Genomic DNA, 21,076 nt, shown 5'->3' on the forward strand with positions numbered 1-21,076 from the left:
TCAGGGTTTTGTGGGATTTCTTTCAGTAGACATCTGTAAAATTGAAAAATCGTAGAAACTGCATTTGTAAATGGTGAGTCACTAGTGTCTGAGAAACTGTAGGTGCTGGTAATTGATGAGAAAATACTTGTATTTGTTATACTCTTCCTAATGACTCACTGTTTCCCAACTGAAGCTGTAGCTTCTCATCTCTTCTTTGGTTTTCTTGACAGTAGGTATTACAGCTATTGTTTTTCTGCAGCGCTGTGCTGTTAGGAAGTAATGTACAATGGAGACATTACCAAGGGGGATGGGTCCCTAGCAGCTATTGTTAGGGTAAACCAGGGTGGTTTTTTGGTGTTCAGCTGTTGCTCAGGATTAACTTGCCTTGTGAACAGTAAAAATTGTAGATCAAGTTTGCAAGAACAACCTCTAAAATTGGAAGAACTATAATACTGAAGACGAGCACAATTAAAAACTGGGGGAAATTTAGTAGGACAGTGTGCAAGGTCATGTACCGAGGGACTAATAAGAATTTATGTTATAAATTAGGAGCTCTTCAATCAGAAGTGATTTTGGGAAAAAAGAAGACAGGAGTGTATTAGTAGGATGTAAAATGTCTATGAGTCATCGCTCTAACAGAGCCATGACAGTGCCAAATGTTCTTTGTCAAAGTATTTTCACTAGAGACAAAGAAGTGTTTGCGACATTGTATAAAAAAAATGAGGGAGACTTCATCTGGAAAAGCTCCAAATTAAACAAACATGGGGAAGAGCTAAAGAAGGTCCTAATCTGATAGGAACAATAATGAACACAGAGTGTGTTGTATGGATGGACCCTAGAAACAATGCATTAATTAATGTAAGAAAACAGAAGTTGTGGGGAGATATGTTAGTGTTTGTCTCAACGCACACAGTCGAGGTAGGCAACTTGGAAGAGAATGACTTCTTCTGCCTGGTCAAGGGACAGAGTTGAGTGCGGTTAGCAGAGTAACAAATAAGGAGAAGCTGGCTGTGAGAGGTAGGAATGCATAGTTCAGAGTCATCCAAGTATCAGTCATCAGTACCTTCTCCCTCCCACTTTTAAGATTAAAACCCGTGACTCCACATTTTGCTGAGCAAGAGCAGCACTTTTGGCTTGGGGTGGGTCTCCGCAGTGCAGATGAGTGGCGGCAGGAGGTGGGGGAAGCACCTGGGCTGCTCCCTGCCCCACAGCAGATGGAGGAACCGGCTGCGAATGGCCTGGCAAGCTGGGATGTGCATTCGGTCTGCTCTGGCTGGCCAGTCTGACCTCCTCCTGCCACAGACTTCCCATTTTCACCAGAAAATTGTGGAAAGTTTAAATGTAATGGCACGTAAATGGCACATGTCGCAGTCCTGTTGGTTCAAATTTGTTGGTGTGTTGCAAAGCAAGTGAGCTCTCTGCATGCAGCAAATTTTGGCGGTTATTAGGTAAACTGGCTGAAATCAACCAGAAATGGTAAGTTTTTATCACAAATTTTATAACTATGTTGTAAGATTCTTTGTGTTGATCAGCACTTTGATATTTCTTTGAAGATGTTTGCATGCATTGTTCTATTGTTTTGGTTTAAACCAGCACATTTCTGATAGATACTTATTTTCCAATTATTTCTGTCTCCTCTGCTTGCAGTTGTTATAGTGCAATCTTCCTGCATTGCCAAAGTATTGCATACCTGTAATTGTACACCTGGTTTGAGTTAGGAATAAAAGGACTTTATGGATTCAATGATGATGATAGGGTAGGGTGGGTTTTTTTTTCCTTTTGTTAAAATTAGCTGGTTTATATTGATATGTTTCCAGTCTTAAAATGTATACCAATGTTATTCTTGATTTCACATTTTTAGGCTTTGATTGTATTAAAATATAACTGAAAATAGAGGCAATGTTTTAGCCATATAGTCTTATTGCTGAGAATTGCTGCTGATTATGTTTGCTGTCAAAATTTGGACTCGAAAAAAATCAATGTTTAGACTTACCTGTTGTGGGCAATATAATGTCAAACTGGTAATCTGTTTTGCATTTTGCTGCAAGTGTGTCAAATTGTAATGAGTCTTTGGGTTTTCACTGCCACTGTTTACATTACAACCATACATCTGTGCATTCTAGTTCCACAAAAGAGTGGTTCTCAAAAATTCTATGCAACAAAAGCTTCCTGTTTCATATAATATTTAGTATCAATGGTTGAGTATCTTCCTTGATAAACGGCAATGGATAAGTTTTTTTCCAATAATTCAAAAGCACAAAAGGTCAGTCTCATCTAAAATTTGCCATGAAAAATGTTTCATAGAGGAATGTAAACAAGGATGCCATGTATTAAGTTTTTCCTTCTGGATAACAAACAAAAATATTAATTAAATATATATTGTAACAAAAGCTTGGGGCAGGGAGGGACACATAGAGAATTCAATTTTCACCCAAAACAATTTACTTTTATGAAATTTCATAAAATTGATTTTTTTCTGTCTTTTGAATGCCAAGTGTACTTTTATTTTTTCTGTAAATATAATGTGGAATTTTGACATTTTCCTTTGACATTCTTTCTTTTAATTTCTTTTTTTCCCAAAAAAATTTAGAGATAGACCTGTAGAAAGTAGAAGCTCTATAAAGTGGTGGTGAGGAGTATACAGGTTCTTTCCCCTCCTCCCCCCCCCCCCCCCCCGGGTAATTTATTTATTTATTTTATTTTACACACTGGTTAAATCAAAAATTTGAACGGTGGATTGTTATTTCTTTTATTCTATGGCCAATCACTTAGCAATACTATAATTCTTTCCAATCTGAAAAATAAGCCAGAATATTAAATGCTGCACTGGGAATGCCAAACAATTAATTTCACTGCTAAGTTACCATGTAGATCCACACCAAATTAATGTGCCGGTTACCTGCAACTAAATGTCTATCAAACAAATCGGGCAGAAACAAGTCAAAGTAGTGGAGGTTGTCCTGTTCCTGTTGTAATGTTCATAAATACATTTTTTTTTTAAATTATTTGTAACTTATTTATACCGGTTATTAATATCAGTGAGACTGTATAAGGAGACTCAAAGGATCAAGGTTTCTAAGCAGAAAAAAAAAAAATTTATATATATACATAAAAACTGTATAAAAAGCACAGAGTAATTTGTTTTTAAAACAATATAAGGTGAAGTAGACGATTCTTGGCAGAATACATATAAAATAGTAGTAAAAGTTTTGCAGAGGTTAAATTCGCAAATTGGAAGTATCTAAACATGTGGAGAGTTAGAACTCTTATGCCATTATGCCCTTCTGTAGCTAAGACTTTATTCTAGATTGAGAAAGTAAGCAGAATAAAACGGATTAATCACTTCTTGTATAGATACAGTGTATGTGTTGAACACTGACCTTCCACTTAAATAACCATGTTAGTTTAAAAACTAGCATATATCACTTAGAAGCCCCTTTGGTGATGTATCAGAATATTGTTTGAAACACTGTCAGGGAAAGTTATTTTGTCCTTGTTCCCTATTTCAATACCGCTTTGCTTTGGCTTTTTTGAGAGAAGTATAAACATTTCTCAGCTTTTGCAGTGTTGAAAGACTGCAGATAAAGCCTTCCTTGTTTCTTTAGTTTCACCTCAAAATGAATAAGCCTATAGAGATCTAGGAAGATATTCAGACATTGAAAAGGTCACAATCAGTTAACTTTCTTCAGATGTAAAATTAGCTGAATAAAAGTGATTATAATTTCCATTAAGCAGACAATGGAGTCGTAAAAAGCATTCTTGTGACTTAAGAACGTTAGTCCCATTGACTTCAATAACATTTGTATTCCTAACATCCTTACCACTCCCAAAATACCCGGTTTTAGGAAGTAGATTTGTAGAAATCGCAGGTTGTCTTAATTGTGTTAAAGTCAGTGGAACAGTTTATATCAGCTGAGAATCTGTCCAGAGGCATCCAAATATAGGTTTAAAAGCTTAGTTTTAGACTGCTATTTTTTGAAATGCTGTTCCACTTTCTTCCTAGTTTATTATAAAGATGTAAACTGTTTCCCACACTTTGACATTACAAACATCATCATTCATGATGGCCTGTTTCCTTCAAATAGTAACTCTGGCTGAGTTTAATAAATCATATTGCAGAAGACTTACTACTTTGGCACTATATTATTAAAATATTGCCAATATTTTAATAAGCAGCCACTACTATGATCTTCCCTTTAGGCTTTTTAAATTAAATTTATTTGCTGCTCAGAGAAGATGCAGGAAAATGTATTATGCTTTTTTTATTGTAAGAATGCTTTTCCAACATACACAGTGGGTCAAACTTGTTTGTAAAATTTCCTTAATTATTTTTGTCTACAGGCAGTAGTAGCATTTTTTTGCTGTATCTCCAGTGAGGGACACTCTGGGAGAAGATACAGCTAGAACTCTTTGTACTGCAGTGAACATACACCAGTACTGCTTTTGCCATCTAGGATAATCCTGATATTACTTCATCTGTAATTAGCGGTTCTTATCTGCTGGTGGTGTTCATGCTATATAATTTTAATGTGTCAAATGGTCAAAGGGAAGACATAGCACGAATTAGAGCCTTGTCTGTAGGCCTGTTTCATACACCACTTTTTTTAAAAAAAATATTTATCACTCACTTGCTTCTTTAAAAACTCCATTTAACAGTTGCAAAAGTGATTATTTTTTTTCAAAAGAGTTTATATCTGATTAGTAGGGCTAAATTTCAGATAAAGACTTCATAGCACAAAGAGGTAGGAGGGGAGAGCATTTACAACCATGGAGAATAACCCTAGCCCACCCAACACTTGTTTTGTTCTTAATTATACCAGAACCCTGAGCTCCTCCCAGAAAAACTGGGAGCTACACACACACACACAGAGTTCACTCTGACTATTGTTAATGAGATGTAATTTGGTTATGCTTAGGCTTTGTGCTCTGCTTTCTCAGGTATGGTTGTTTTATGGTGTGCAAGGAAATTGCTCATTGTACTCAGAACACCTTAAGTCAGTATCCTTTTAATTTTACTTGGTTTAAAAAAAAAATCTCCAGAGTAAAAACCACCTGCATACAATTCAAACTGCAAGAGGGATTAAATAGAGAGAAGATGACTGCTGGAATGCATTGAGAGCGCAATGGGTTTTTTACCCGCCATGAGGATCAGAGGCCTTTTCTTTTTCCCAGCTGGAATAGGAGACTACTAGAAGCACGTTTCCCAGCTGCAATACTGATGCAGTGTTGACTTGCAGGTAACACACACCTCCTCTGAGGGTCTGTATGCACCCTGCTGTATGTCACTCTCCTGTGTTATCTTTGAGTAATGGCACAGCCCGATGCCCTGGAACAGTGTGTTTCTGTCATTTAATAGGTTGCTGGATTATGGGGGGGTGGTTCTGAGCTAAACACATGCAGCATGACATTTTTAGTTTTTGCCATCCTTAGCCATATCAAAGCATAGAAAATGTACCTGCAGATGCTGTGGGCTGTGAACTTCAGCAGTGGCCATTTGTCCCTCCACAAAAGAGGGAAGGGATATCTGGTGACCTGTGTTCTTGCAGTGCATCAAAGGTTCCTAAAGGCCAGCAAGCAAACAGTGCTTAACCTCTGATAGCTCTGTGGTGGGCAAAAGGTTACCTTGTGCTACCATTTCCCTCAAGCCTTGAAAACGTCACTGTACTGCAAGGCATTTTATTTATGTAATCAGCAAAATAAAAATAATCATGCAAAACTTAATGACACTCAGCTGCTTATATTCTTAATGTGATTGGCGATTACTTTTGAAAAACTGCAGAATACATATGTCTGAATAAATGACAATGGTCCTTAATTCTTTGTCACAATTACATTCTCCTGTAGCTGGTCAGTGAGTTCTTTTATAAACTCTTTGTCTTTGTATTTCATATTGAAATACATTTTGTAGATTATATTCACCAGTTATATCCAGTATTTCTGCCTTGTAGCCATCTGATTAGTGTTTCTGGCTTTTCTATGCTTCTCCCCTTTCAGTGTCTTCAGTGGACTGGTTCTGGTAAGGCTCACAAGCTCTGCTGCAGCTTGCTTGCTATCGTTGGATTGTAAAACAGATCTTGCCCATCTTTGCCATACTTCCTAATGTAATATCATTTCTATGCCTACCGTAGGACTTCTCTAATAACTGGATAAGAAGATCACATTATGGCCCTGCAGTTGCTTTGTTTTTTTTCATTTTAAAGCTGTGTCTCTTAGAAGTCTTACGCTGGCCTCCTCTTTGGCAGCTGTTCCCCAGCGCACAGTGTGCATCACATGGGGTTAACTTGCTTTGATGTGCTCTGTACCCAGCTGGCAAACACATTATTGATAGTCTAGGAAAACACCTATCTTGGGGAGCCTGTCAGCAGAGATCTTCCAGATCTTGTAAACTATACTTGTGCAGTTAAAATTACTGGAGATCACCTATGAAGAAATCAACCATACTTCTGAGGGGGCATAACTATAACTATATACAGATATTTCATGTGGCGACAACAAGGGTTGTCCTTCTGCTTTTTCATTTTCTGAGGTGCCCTTGCCACCTGTGACTACTTCCACACTTCTTCATCAGTAATTGTAGAGAGTTATTAAGTGATGATATTTTTCATCTCAAATTCATCCTTGTCTTTTTCTAGTCCATCCCCATTTTATTTCTCTGGCTTTCCCTTTAGAAATAATCCTGGTTTTGATAGGTGTTCACGCTGTCTTTAGGCTATATTTTAGTAGAAATGGAATCAAAAGGATTACTAAGAAAGAAGCCTATGTTAAGTGTAAATTTATTTTACTCTTTTTTTTTTTTTTTGGGGGGGGGGGGTTAGCTGATACAGTTAACTTTTAGTCATCAGATATTCATTAACACCGTTTGAACTTGGTTCATCCCTGTTAATTATTCAGCATCTTAACCTAGGTCATCTTCCTGCTCTCTTGCAATGAAAACATGGGAAAACAGGGCCAAAACTGTATTTTCAGTCTTGCAGGTTAAAACCAGATCTCTCTTCAATTTATGTTCATTCATTCTATGCAAAACCAGTTCATAAGTGTAAAAAGCCTGTGTTGAACTCTTCAGATATTAGAATAATCTATTGTATATCCTGGTGAAACATAGGTTATTTTTAGTCAACTTACAGTAGTGGGAAGCTTAGAGCCTGCTTCTCCTTAGTCTTCAAGGTGGTGGAGACCCACATCCCAAGTACTAGTAATTTTATATTAATTTAATAGCATGTTCAAGTTGATCAGTACTGCAGTGTTTACAGATCAGTTGTGTACTTTGCCCTCTATTATTACACTGTAAACAAAATGTAAGTTGTCAGATATATTATTTAGGAAATAATCTTTTAAGCAAAAACAGTGAGGTGACCTTTGTGGCAGTGAATGATACTATAGTCAATCTTTCTCAGTTTTAGTGGTTTTGAATTTAGATAAGCAGAGTGGGTCCTGGGTTCTGAATTGTTAGCCGGGTGTATTTGTCCCAGGATATGGAACAATTTATATTGGTCATTATGTCACCTGTGTTAGTGATATGTTGTGTTTCTTTGTCCGAAGGCATACATCTTATAGCAAAATCATTAATCTCATCAGAGCCACATACAGATTACTAGATGTGAATTTGGCTCCAAGGTTTAGTGACTGTTAGAGTGTATTCACCCTGTGAGTCCAATGTGCCGAAGCTCTTTCTTCCCCTAAGCCAGGGGTCCTCAAACTACAGCCCGTGGGCTGGATATGGACCCCCCAGGGTCCTCAATCCGGCCTCCGGTATTTACAGACACACACACCCCTGCCGGGGGTTGGGGGGGGAAACCAAGCAGCCGCAGATGACCTCCTGCCACTTCATCCGCGTGCTGGCCCCCTGGTTAAAAAGTTTGAGGACCCCTGCCCTAAGGAATATTAATTCTGAAATTCACTGACAGAATAGCTGTATGTTTACTGCTACTTGTATTTTTAATGTTTTTAACTAGCTATACTTTGAAATTTTGCAAATGTGAATTTTTCATGTTCAAATTGTCCACTGAAATTGGCATTTTGAGATGGATACAAGGTTGTTTTCTGGAAAAGGGATTGCAGTTTAGTTGAGGCCATTTAATCCTGCAAGTGGGTACATATTTTCTTGTATTTTCCAGGTAGCATTGCTCCTGAGATAAACAACATGAAATAGAAAATACCAAATGTTTACTGGTAATTTTCAGTTTTCTGTATCAAAGGATCCTTCAAGTAGTGATTCATAAGTCAAATAGGACTTTTCAGGGTCATGCTGTGAATGTATACATTAGGGTTTTTGTAGCTCCAGCATTCAGGAATACAGTCTTAAAATACTGTATAGAAGTACCACATGTATCCGTTAGTGGTAGTCACACCACTGACATGACCCCAGCCTGTTTTCCTGCTGTTATAAAGCAGTAGGTGTAGTTGCTTACTCTGCAAGTAAGCCCTGTTCAAGCAGGCTATTCTGACAGAGCAGCTGCTGCTCCAGAATGCAGCAGCGTGTTCCCAGCATGTGGTGATCAAGAACCCACAAATGGGGATCCACAAAGAATAACTAATTGTGTGCCATGGGGCATGTTGTAAGAAAATTTGTTTGCCAGGTAAGGCAGACTTTCATGTAATTTAGTCCAGAAAGTGGAAATATACATTAACCTTGTTTTTAACATGCAGAGCCAGTTACCAGGAAGAAGGTAGAGGAATGCAGAAAGCAGATGCAGAAGAGAAAGAGGAAAAAAAAGGAGTTGTTTTTTTTAAAAAAAAGATAATAAATTTATTCATATTGATATTGCCGGGAGCTTTGCACTAGCTAATGAGATTTTCTCTGCATTCTGTTTATTTATGTAATCAGTTAAGCAGAAGTGGATTTGAACTGAAATTTAGAATTCCCTTCCCCAACGATTTGAGAGCTGTTTTGGGAAAGAAATTTGTGTGTGAATGAAGGTCAAAACTGTGAAGATTTCACCTTTCTCTACAATCAGTTGAGCAAACCTTTCCAATTGTAGAGTGATTCATGTCTGGGTCCTGAACTATGGGATTAATTTTAGAGATCTGATTCGTTTCCACCATAAACAAAACTGATGGGAATTTAGGATCCCGGGTGGAAGGCGATATTTTATGTCAGTAGTGTATTTTTAAAATCCTTACATTTTGCACGCATTTTTTCCTGAAATCAGTTGTCGGTGTGTTTCTGTTATGACTGAATCATGGAACAGCTTGATCTCTAGTTTCTGTATAATGGGACTCTTGTCTTTGTGGTGCTTTGTATTTTAGGCCCTTGCTACAGAATTAGGTAAAGTCTCGCAAGTCTTCAGTGCCATAGGTGCATTGGTTGTGTTTAGACGCCTGCATCAGCAGTTCCATCTTTTGGGCATTGAAATTCATTTTTCTCATCTTAGCATTTGAAGATGGAGAGTGCTCTTGCCCATCGCCTGAGAGTGTACAGTGGCTCGAACAGCAGAGGATGTGGAGTCAGCAGATTTTCGGGCACCAGAAATGGCAGCATCAGGAGCATCAGCACGAGTAGACTTTGTTGAGGTAGTTCTCCCAAACTGTGTTCTGAAACCAAACAATTCTGGGATACAAAGGCTGATGGAGGCTGCCTCTTAGTCCAGAATATTTAATCCAGATGAATATGTTGGATGGATTTCCCATCACACTTAACCCAAGTAACATTGTGTACAGCTGGGCATTTTGTCCAGCAGTATTCCTGATAGCCATGCAGCCGAGGCAGCAGTATGCCTTGTGGTTGTCTGCTCCCAGCTTCTCTTTGTTAATAATGTCCATATGCAAGTAACAAAGCAGCACACTGCCATGACTGACAGAGCTTCTGGACTTAGTTAGTCTTCAGAGACTTAATTGCTTTAGGCATCATGCCATGGTCTCTGCTATGTTCTCTGATTTGTGGATTGATACTGCAGATGGTAAAATCCTTAAGTTCTTCAATATAAGTAAAAGTTGAAGTGGATATTATGTTTGATAATTAAAGATTAAATAGATGTTAGTATACGTATTATGTTTGTTATTTTAGATATTTTCTCTGTTACATATTTCAGTCCATGTACAACAATATTTTGTGTCCTCAAAATTAGTTTTTAAGCATACTCTGTTATTTTGAAGCCTGGATAACATATAGATTCAGTACTTTATGATAGATTAATTTATACTTTGGGTCCTTTGCTTTACACCATACAAGTTTTGTATTCTAGAACTTATATACATTATCTTGAGATTCACTGAAAACTGAGTTTTCTTTGTAGTCTGTTAAGTGATGCACAAGTAAATAGCTGCTTGTGAATGTACCATGTAATTCTTCAGCCCTGGTTAAGGTTTAACTACTCTGCAACAGGTAAACTATTAATGTTCTTAATTTTACAATGTAACTTCCAAACTGATTCATTAATGAATGTAAAGTTACATTGCAAGGTTTAAAATCCTAAACCTGGAAGAGACTCTTGAATGTGACATTTTAACAACTTTGAAATAACGATTACTGTGTACAACAGAAGTGTGAGAAAATATTATTTGAAGTGAATACAGCAGAAAATCCAGTAATGGCAACATACTTGCTTTTTAATTTGCTTTTTATTTCTTCAGAAAATAATGGTATCCATTTATCATAAATGAAAATATAATTCTATATATTGTTGCACAAGGAAGTAGAGTATGTAACCTTTATAACTTTCTCAGTCCTGTCTTTGTAAAGTATGACATACAAGAAGCATGGATTAATTGTGTAGCAACATTGTATTGCCTCTTTCACTGTATTTATCATTGTGTAAATCTAGTTGTGCTCTGACCCAATTGCTTTTCACTCATGAGTTTTTACCTGTAAGAGATACTTTTGTTCTTTATGAATGCAGTTCTTCATATGTGGGAATAATTCAGGTGTGATTAGAAGTTTGTGTTTGAAGGTTTGGATAAGCCTTCATGTAACCACCATCTCCTATCTGTCAGAAAAGCTGACCGGGATTTTGATGAGAATACCATGATTTAATGAAAATAATGTATGGCAGTTGACTCATTTGTTTTGTCAGAAACTGTAAATGTAAGACGTTTTTTTCCTGGTTATTTGAAGTGTTTGCAATGTGTGGATAAGTATCTTCTAAATAAGGCAGCAAAAGGAAACATACAAGAACATGAGAAAGTTATATTAGGCAATATATGTGATTACCATGAATTGTTATTAATACCACTGAACTGCATAACGTGAGTTCTAATTTATGGAGTGTGAATGTTTTTAAACTGTTGTGAGCAATGGTAATTTTTCACCAAGTATTCAGTAATCTCTCTAAGCTACTCTCTATGCTGGTTTTGATGCCTTTGTAGTTTTTTGAGAACCGTGTTCCATTATTGTGTTTTAAAATAATTTTTAAAAAGAGTGACCTTATTCTGAACTTACCATGAGGTCCACTTCCATAGCCAAGAATCAGATCATCTGCATATAACTCCTGCAGTTACTTATAAATGGTAGAATAGATCCAAATCCAATATGGATAAAGATTTATGTGAAATTTTTGGCTGCAAGTTTTATTAGCACATTAATTATATTACATTACATCATTTAAGCAATGAATATTTAACTGAGCATTACTCATAATCACACCTTTCCTGTTCCACCTTTATAAAATGACCGTGCATAAAAAATATAATGAATCTTTTCATAAGAAAAATATAAGTAATTACATGAAAGAGATAAAAATATCACAAGCTAATGAAAAATCTCATATAATAGTCCTTTGGGTACATTTGGCAGTGTGCTTTATCTTTTGATGTAGTACCAGCTAACTAAAATTAATCTGCCCCCATATAAATGTTACGGTTTCTGAAACTATGTATCTGACTGTAGAAATTACAGAAAGCAATGTTTAAAGGTTGCCTTTTATAATGAATATACAGTAGTAGAACCAGAACCAAACCTTTTAAAATGTGTTGTTCAAAGCTTGAATACAGTATGAAATACACAAGTTTTTACCAATGGATTGTAACTTAATTACATTCATTTAATCTCTGAAGAGTTTCACATTTTTAATTCTGTATAGGTATAAACAATAATTATATATGTAAATAACAAAGGAATACTGCTCTTGAGTTTTCAGTTCCAGTTAGTGGGTATTTTCAGGCTTGTGGCTGGAGTTTTTTGAGCACTTTAACATTGGCCATGGGGGATCACAGTCAGTAGAAGCTTTTACTGACTTTGATGCAGAATGATAAAGTCACAGGTAATACTGCCTGGGACAGAAAACTGTAGAAACTGTTAAAAATGTGTGTCATGCTTCCTGCTTTTTTTGATTGTGAGAGCATTCTACTATGTAATGCTTGTGTGTATACAGTAAATATTATAACTGAAAAACTTGTAACATCTGCAGGTGTAAAGAACTGTAAACTTGCAATGCTCACATACTGAAATGTGTTTCCTGTAGTATAAAACCTTTTTGCGGTACTAAGGAGTGAAACCTGCCCTAAGGATTTATTAAGGAATTTTGGTAATATTTAAATGCTTTTCACGACTTCCAGACTGAAAGTGTGTGCACTACCTGACTGCTTAACAGGTGGCTAGTCCTCAAAGGTGTCCCGTTGATTTGTTTTAAGCAAAAATAATTTGATTTCCAAAACGGCAACTGGTAAATTGGGTATAAGTAAGTGTAATAAGTTTTAGAAAACTCTTGAGTCCAGTCTTGCAAACGCTGGCAGGGAGCGCACACATTAGTGTAAAGAATTCTCCTAAAGTTAATGAGATTCTGTATGGTAACGAGAATCTCCATAGTCATCAAGTTTGCAATTACTAATGTAATTGCTTATTCCATTGAGTTCAATTAATTAAAAATTGTGTATATGATATTTACAACTTGTATCTAAATGTCAGAAGCCTAAAGTAGATTAATAACAAATCAATTAAGACAATGGTGAAAGTTTTAGGAGTAAGTTAGACCAAACATAAACATTTTTCAGGGATGTGTATATTATTTAAAGAGAAAGGCAGAGTAAAAGAGCTGACTTGAGTGTGTTGCAGCATTGTTTATTAAACTGAGCTTTTGTGTGGATGTGTAAAAGTTCAGTCAGCTTTTGCAAGACATTGCAGAGCAAAGTACAGTGCAGTTAGAGCACCAGAGGGGTTAAAAACATTTTCCTCTATTTTTTTAACGGAGATTATAATATAACATGGAATCATTTTGGGGAGAGCATGAAACATCACTTGTCCAGGTGACTTCATTGTCTTTCTTCAGCCTCCTCATCTGTTGTGCTGATGGAATGCTTCTTGCTTCTTGAATGGCTCCCAACCTTCCAGATACTCTTGCAGACTAAGGACCTACCATTAAATGATAAAATATTTTCATTATTCCTTCTGGTTTTATTGCAAGAGTAATTCAAAGTAACGAATACTGTAAGAACAAAAATGTAGTAAGAAGCAGGCTGGGAACTGGGGAGCATGAATCAAGATTTGTATCACTAAAATGGGGATCTGTGTAGGGTATATAGGAAGTTTCTGATTAAGAATCTGTGTGCTCAGTCTGTACTGATCATAGATATATTGATAAATATTGTTTTGGAACAGTGCCAGATTTCATGCCTCCATGTTCTAGGCTTAAACTACAGCATCTGATTTTGTACCTTGTAGTCAAAAAATCTGTCATTACTTTTTCATTTAATTTTCATTTGGGTGCTAATCCCTTTGGAGGTGTGTGGTCAGCTACCATTGATTTTAGCAAACAAGGAAAAAGTCTGTTGCTTTCTTGTCTGAAAGTTGTTTGTGAATGTTGATCAAATAGTTTGGAAAATATATTGGAAAAGAGTGGGACAGGAAAAAAAATAAACGATATACAGCAGTGGACTTGAGTGAGTATGAAATAGGTGAACTATCAGAAAGCATTAAAAAGCAAAATTATCATGAATTAATCTGTGCTAGGGTGACTGTCAGCATAGAAAGAAGAAATGATTCTGAAAGGAAACTGTTTCTAACTATTTCCAAAGCACCAACTGATCAGCAGGAATAACGTATTTGCTAGGTTTCAGAGACTCATTAGGAAACTGAGATTGTGCAAAACTGGACAAAAAGAGACCAGTAGTGAACAAGTAGATAGGTGAACACTTAGAAGAACATTTTAGAAGGCCATCAAGGTTAAAACAGCCATATGGTAACACAGAAGGCACAAAAGAAATCAATGGTATAGGAATATGCCCTGCAGTGGTTTTACTGGTAGTTCCGCAGCACTGGTAACACCCGTTTCAAAGGACTTTAGGACTTGGCATTGCACTTCCCAAATTTGTTGAGTAAATGCATTGTGATTATTTCATTATCTAGCATAAATTTTCTGTTTGAAAATACTGCAGTTTATGTTAGACGGAAGATAACAGCCTAGATATGAAAGACAGCAGGTTCTAGCAAAAGGAATTATTCATTTGGTTCAGTGGTGAACTATTTGTGAGAGGCAGCTCCTATACAGAACTTTGATTTTTGTACAGAAGCACATCTGATGCCTGATCTTAATTTCTGACTGTAAGATTCATTCCTTGAAGTTAGGCTGAAAGTGAAGAAATACAGTAGGTCAAAGTGTTTAATTAAAGAAATCAAATGAAGTATATAACTTCTCAAACTTGAAAGTGGAATGTTTGTTTATCTGGGTTTTTTTATTTTACTAACGTGTAGCAAAAAATACTTCACTTTGCTACTGAAGTATGGCATTTGTACTTCTGTGAATTTTTTTTCCCTATTTTAGAAAACTAAAAGTAAATTTTGCTTGTAATAAATATGAGGCAGCGTTCTCTATCTGGCCCCATCACAACCTCATTTTTCCATAATTTAAGTGTTTAAACAGGTCTATGGTTTTTAGCCATAGCATCTTTGATAATCTGTTTCACTTCATATACAAATTGCAGAGATAAAATGGCTGATATTTTAGATCACATCAATTAAGACTGCTAATTTTTTGATTAGGATCAGTTCTGATTACCTTAGAAGTCCTCTGAACTGGCTGTTGCAGTTAATGCTAAGTTACTTAATTATTTTTATCCTCTTTTTTCACTACAACCACCACAATCAAGTATGGTGTTTAGAGCATGTCAGGTCTACCAGGGCTTAAAGAGGAATTCTGCAGCAGAGGTAATGTCCTGTTCCAATTTCATTCCTGGAAATAAAGGCACTTTCTAATTTATTAAATTTGAACTTGATCCAGAACAGAGTGGCCTTGTTGCCTTTGGGAAGGGGTCCTGTCTCAGGCTGTCTCCCGGCTGTGCCCAGGAACTGCTTGGGGTGGAGCTGAGCTGTAGGAGCCAAACTGGGGGGGGGACCGTGGCAGGGTTCGATGGGATGGCGGAGGGCCAGCCGCCCGGGTCACTGCCCGCCATGTGGCACCACTCGCACAGCAATAGCACTTAGGTCCCTGGAAGATTTACCATCTAAACCACCTTGTTTAGCGCAGAATTTTCATTAAAGGGACTGGAAGAATATAGTCATCATAATTCAATTTTTTTCATAATGAATGAAATCTTTACAGGATATTTATAAAGCCATTTGGTGTAAATTTAATAACCTTGTAAAATATAAAATAAGGATATTGAGTGCACTATTTGAAATCATTTGCTAACTTTAAAATTTTAACATTATAAAAAGTCAAGATTGATATATTTGAATGAGGAAATTCTTCTTATTCTCCAATGCCACTTCCTAATCTTGAAATCATGTAATTATGCAATTCTGACAGTTGGGAAGATCTGCAGTAGTGAATAGTAATACACATGTATCATGTAGTAAATTAGTTTTAGAAAAATCTTATTTTATTCCAGTATGAGCAAAGTTGTCCGCTACACAACTGCAGAACATCCATTCAAGTTAAGAAAATCACAGTCCTGCCGTCCTGCTAGTGTGCTTAGCACTTCAGCTCATGTTCACAAGCTGATCAGCAATTTTCCTCTCATTTTCAAAAGATCTTTGCTGCTTTGGGATTACTTATTTGAGCCAGTGTTTCTGCTGTCATAAGTTCTAAGTATAGTTTTTAATACTGTGCATTTTTAAAAAGCTTGCCTATATTCAAAGCTGATAGATTTTAAATGCTTTTTACAGTCAGTCCACATACACTGTGATTTGTGCCTTTGCCAGTTTAAACTATACTTAAGATAACCAGTTTTTCTCACAGCACAAATTCAGAGATAAACCTGTGAGATTTATCCCATTGACTTCTGTAAGTGAAGAATTTAATCACATGGGTTTCAGCAACTTCTCACTTTTCCTCTTATTTCACTGTTTCAGTCACCTGAGCCTGAACAGTAGAAGTGCCTTTTTTGCTGTTAGGTAGTGATCAGTCACAGACATAAATCCAGGTTCTTCCTCATTTAAAGCCCTTTACTGCGTAAAGCATGGTTGATATTAACTTTTGGTTCACTTTCTTATGATGTGTTCTTATTTGACTCTTTCTTTTATAATGCCATGAAGAAGGATAAGCTGCTTTGGTTGATTTTGCTGCCATTTGCGCACAGGCTTTTGCAGCAGAGTCTATGTGAAGCCTTTCTTGCCCTTGGAGGAGCTGCTGCCCAAAAAAGGAGCAGCTTTCCTGGCACCAGCAGAGTGTGACACGTTGCTCCCATCCCCACATGGTGTCGTGGATCACACCATCTCCCTGCCAGGCTGCTGTGCCATGAACTGCACAGAGAGGAGTACTTGCCTAGATATGCCTTGCAGCAGATGAAAAGCTTGAATCTCAGCTTGTTCATTTAGTTAAAGATCTCTATTATGTTGTTTATCTGTTTTATGTTACAATGATAGAATTATCATAAGCTACTGGCAGACAGCAAGTGTCATAAAATACCACCGCTTGTCAGTGTGACAACTTGCTTGCTTATTCCTGAAATGGAAGGCACGTTTCAGGTCACCCACACTACAAGCCAAAGAGAAGGGAGCCCCAGCAGCTCAGTGCATTCTGTTAAACCAGCACAAGTACTCAAAACAAGCCTCATCTAAACTTTACCTCGTTTAGCGTGCTGATCCTGGTCACAAAAGTGCATTTTCATCATGACTGTAGTTAGGTACAGTTTTAGGGAAGCAACAGCCATACTTTTGCTGTGAAGAGCCAAAATACTTTCTAGTGGTTTATAAAGAAGTTGATAACAAATGTATGAATCTGTATCAAAAATGCCACAGTTTATATTACTTTCAACTGCTTATAACATGGGTCATTGTCCTTGAGCAACTATGCGAAAGTGTACCAAGATGTTATGTTTATTTTTATATGAAAATAATTGTTGCGAGGTTTTTTAGTTCAAGAACTCTAGCTAATGTCTGAAGGATGAAGTATGTTTTTCCCATTTGCGTCAGCATCAAATAGATGTAATTCTTTTTACAGCAACAGTATCATTGGAACTTTATCTAAACAAAATTTGAGTGACATTTTGCAGGTAAAAATTTCATCTTAGAAATTTCCTAATCTGTTACAGGTCAATGCACAAACTGACTCAGCTGGAGAGACTTGATCTGGGCAATAATGAATTCTCTGAGCTGGTAAGAAATGCATCATTTTTTAATAGAAAGCCTGTGTGGTTTGGATCCTCTGTGCATGGGGCATTAAACTTTTCCTTAAAAGGCATTATTGTGTTGTGGCCGCGTGCTGAGGTCACTTTTCCATGTAGAATGGAAGATCTATCATAGTTCATGAGGTGAATGCTGATAATAGGATATGCCTCATCTGCATTAGGCTTCGGCAGTTCAGATCAAGGCTGCAGATGATTGTCACTCTGAGCTGGCTGCTGTTGCTGGAATACTTCAATTTGGGATGAATTGATGATCTCAGTGTAAATACTTGTGTCAATTATGTATTCATTTCTTCATATCTATCATTATATCTTGCAAATATTAGAAACCACTTTTAGCAGAAGTAAGTTTTGGACTCCAAAAGCAGGTTTTGTCCGTAACTGACCTCTAAGATGAGAATTAGGTTTCCTGACATTTAATAGCTTTCAGGAATTTTTTTCTAGTATCAGTATATAATATAATCAAGTTGCTCTTCCCTTTAGGTATGGTTCTACTACATCTATAGGAATTGGCACTTCTCAGAAACTGTATGAGGGTGCTTAAACTGCGTTTTAAGGTGTGCCTAGTTTTAAGGAAAGCTCACTGACTTCATCCTGCAGGAACTGTTAATATGTTAAGAGAAACAAAAGACAGAAAAATTGCTGCCTCATCCTTTTTGAGACCTATCACTGCTAGGGCCATTCGGGAGGGCCTGTGCTTTTGTAGGACAATAATTAATACCGTAGCACTTGCTATTGCACTGATGGTGAAATAAATGTCTGTGTGCACCTTCTTTACCAACAGCCTGTCTAGTGACTGTTATGCCCTGTGAGTTTCACCACCTTTCCTCTAGAGTCATAGAACAATCTGTAAAAATAGTGCTGCTGAATCAGGGCTTACAATTTTATGAGGGGATGTTTCCTATAGCTTTAGTTAAAATCAAGTTAATTTCACTTTAAACAAATTTTGAAATGTCATCTAGTAGTAGAAGGCTGTAGTGAAGAGTCTGCATCTGGCTTATAGGGAGTGCACTAACTTCTGCCATTATGGTTTAAACCTGTTAATGTTCACTAATTTATACTGCTGTGTAGGAAAAAATAGATGGTTTTAACTCATTTTTAATTAAAGCTAGAAATATTTTGCACAGCTAAATAGAATAAAAATTTTCAGAAATGGTTTTTGGAATTTTGATTACAGAAATACATATATGCTTCCTGAATTCAGTATTTCTTTTTTGGAGGTGAGTTGGTTTTGTAGTCTTTATTATAAATGACTGCAACATCATTCTGCGTTTTTGCATTGTAGCGTACTGTCCCCTAAGAATGGTAAATGAGGAGTTCAGTGGCCCCATACTGCTATTAGGGCCAGACTCCCTGAGCTGACTCATTTTTCAGGAAGTTGATCAAAAAACGTATGAACTCTAGAATCAAATGCCAGAGGCAAAATGGGCCAAGAGGCTAGGGAGCAGCATGGATCTGCAGAAACGTCATAGGAATAGCGGTACTGGTTTAAATCAAGGTCACTTGGAAAAAAGGATTGATAGGTCCTGTTCCTATGGATTCTGAAAATCTGATCTGAGTTTCAATAAAAACTTTCTTCTTACTGGAGAAAAATACTACCTAGAACTGTGGTGGTGTGGAAAAGCTTGATTTCTTTGAGAGTCCATCACTGGACTATTGAAGTCCCTCCCTTTGCACCGGAAGACTGCGTGCTCTTCGTACAGACAAACTGGAGCAATAGGCATGGGGCTAAGAACAAAGGTAGTTGCAAAAAGGAAGTTATTCTGTTGATTCATTTTCTGGAAACAAGATTACAGAAATCCCAAGATAGGTAAGTGTTCCTGAAATAGAAATTGTTGCTTCCTAAATAGCAGCCATATTCAAGTGACTTAATGTAATCAAGGAAGGGAATAGACAATTTGTATCACGGGTCTCTGGGAAAACTGGAGCATTAAATCACAAGGTGTGGGTCAAGGATTTGAAATCTCCTGATCTTTGCAGTGTCAAAAATTGGCACTGGACAAATGATAAACAGCAATTGTACCTCTGCCTGCAAGATGGGGTAAGGCTAGTTGTCGTTCTTCCCAGAGTTTCAGCAATCTGCTGTCAGCAGGAGGGCTTCAGAAGGCATTTTGAAGGAAAATAGTTAAAGGCAGGGAGAGAAGGAAAGAAGGTAAAATGTAATACACTTTTACCAAAGATTAATGTTAGTCTTCAATTCAAACTTGATACTAGGAAGGATTTCTTTACTGAGGTGGTGGTCAGGTCCTGGAACAGGCTTCCTAAGGGGTGGTCCGTGCCCCAAGACTGTCGGTGTCTAACGGGCATTTGGACAGTGCCCTTAATAACATCCTTTAAGTTTTGGTCAGCCCTGAACTGGTCAGGCAGTGGGGCTGGATGGTCGCTGTAGGTCCCTTCCAACTGAAATATTCTGTTCTGTTCTATTCTTTTCTAATCTAATTGTGGCAATCTACACGGAAGGTGAAAATATTCCCAAAAATGCATCAGCAGAAGCATTTCTAACAGAGACAAATAAGTTTTTAATACCGCTTTTCAAAACATTAGTGAGATCTTCTCTGGATTATGTTATACCATAATGCTATGGCATAATCCATGGTGTACCGTAATAATGGTGTACCATAATCCATGCTCAAGAAATTTCAAATCAAACTGTGATATGTACAACATTAGGAGTATACTGTTGCCTTTGAGAAGGGTGCCTGTCTAATGAGAGGAATTTAAAAGAAAATTAAAGTTGACAGGGGAAATGATGATTGTCTGTAGTAATGGTAGTCAGTGAACACTCTGGAGGAATAAAGAAACATTAATCAACACAGGAACAAATAGTATAAAATGGCCATTAATCAGTTTAGCCTGGGAATTAGAAGTGTTTTTAACTACTGAAGGACAAAAAAAATTCAATAGAATTAGCCAAGGCAAAATAAATTATCTTTAAAATACTGACTACTAATTTTTTAATAGAAACACACTATGCGACAATATGGAAAGCTGAGGGGTTGAGCTCTCAAGATGAGCAGGTTCTTTCTTATCTGATGATGCATTGAGAGCTTCCCTCATAATGTGCCATGTGACCTGTGCAACCAGAAAATCATATTTCTTACAGGAATTACAACATTCCAGAGAAATTAGACCACAGGAGATAAGAGGTCTCTCTTGAAGTCCTGTGATGCTAGACAGATAACACTTGCTTCTAGCCGTGTTGAAATAATTCCAGTGAAATAGTAGCACATGCTTTTAAAATGCTAAAATCTGATTTAGTCAGAACCAAGTGAAATATTTATTATCAGGTTCTGGCAGACTTTGAAAAAAATCTCTATAACTTTACAGAGCTAAGGCAAATTGAAAGTCTTGTTTTACCTGCGAAAATAAGTGTTTCATGAAGAAGAACAATATTGCTTAGGCTGAAACATGGAAATATTTGTGACTTGATCATTCTTGATTTTCACGGCTGTAATGAATGAGAAATTATTTCAGGAATTGCCTTTTTCTGTTTCTCTCACTAATATCCTGTAGTGTTGAAAAGAATAGAACATCTTAGATTAAAGTTTAATACTGTAATTTTAAGGCTTTGTCATTGCATACTGCTGTTTTAGCTACTGAA

General features: G+C 36.9%; 1 protein-coding gene across 7 annotated transcripts in view; it reads left to right on the forward strand.

Moving 5' to 3' along the window:
• Positions 1-21,076, forward strand: part of LRRC7 (leucine rich repeat containing 7) — a 182,456-nt gene that overhangs the window by 92,940 nt on the left and 68,440 nt on the right. For 5 of the 7 annotated variants that reach the window (XM_040610695.1, XM_040610688.1, XM_040610689.1 and 2 more), the window contains exon 7: positions 17,383-17,446. In XM_040610695.1, coding sequence (XP_040466629.1) covers positions 17,383-17,446 — 64 coding nt within the window. Of the gene's footprint in view, positions 1-9,353; positions 9,948-17,382; positions 17,447-21,076 lie in introns of those variants that run through there. The other 2 variants (XM_040610692.1, XM_040610693.1) reach the window with 2 other exon arrangements.

The sequence above is a fragment of the Falco naumanni genome, chromosome 11, assembly GCF_017639655.2.
Source record: "Falco naumanni isolate bFalNau1 chromosome 11, bFalNau1.pat, whole genome shotgun sequence".
Lineage (NCBI taxonomy): Eukaryota > Metazoa > Chordata > Aves > Falconiformes > Falconidae > Falco > Falco naumanni.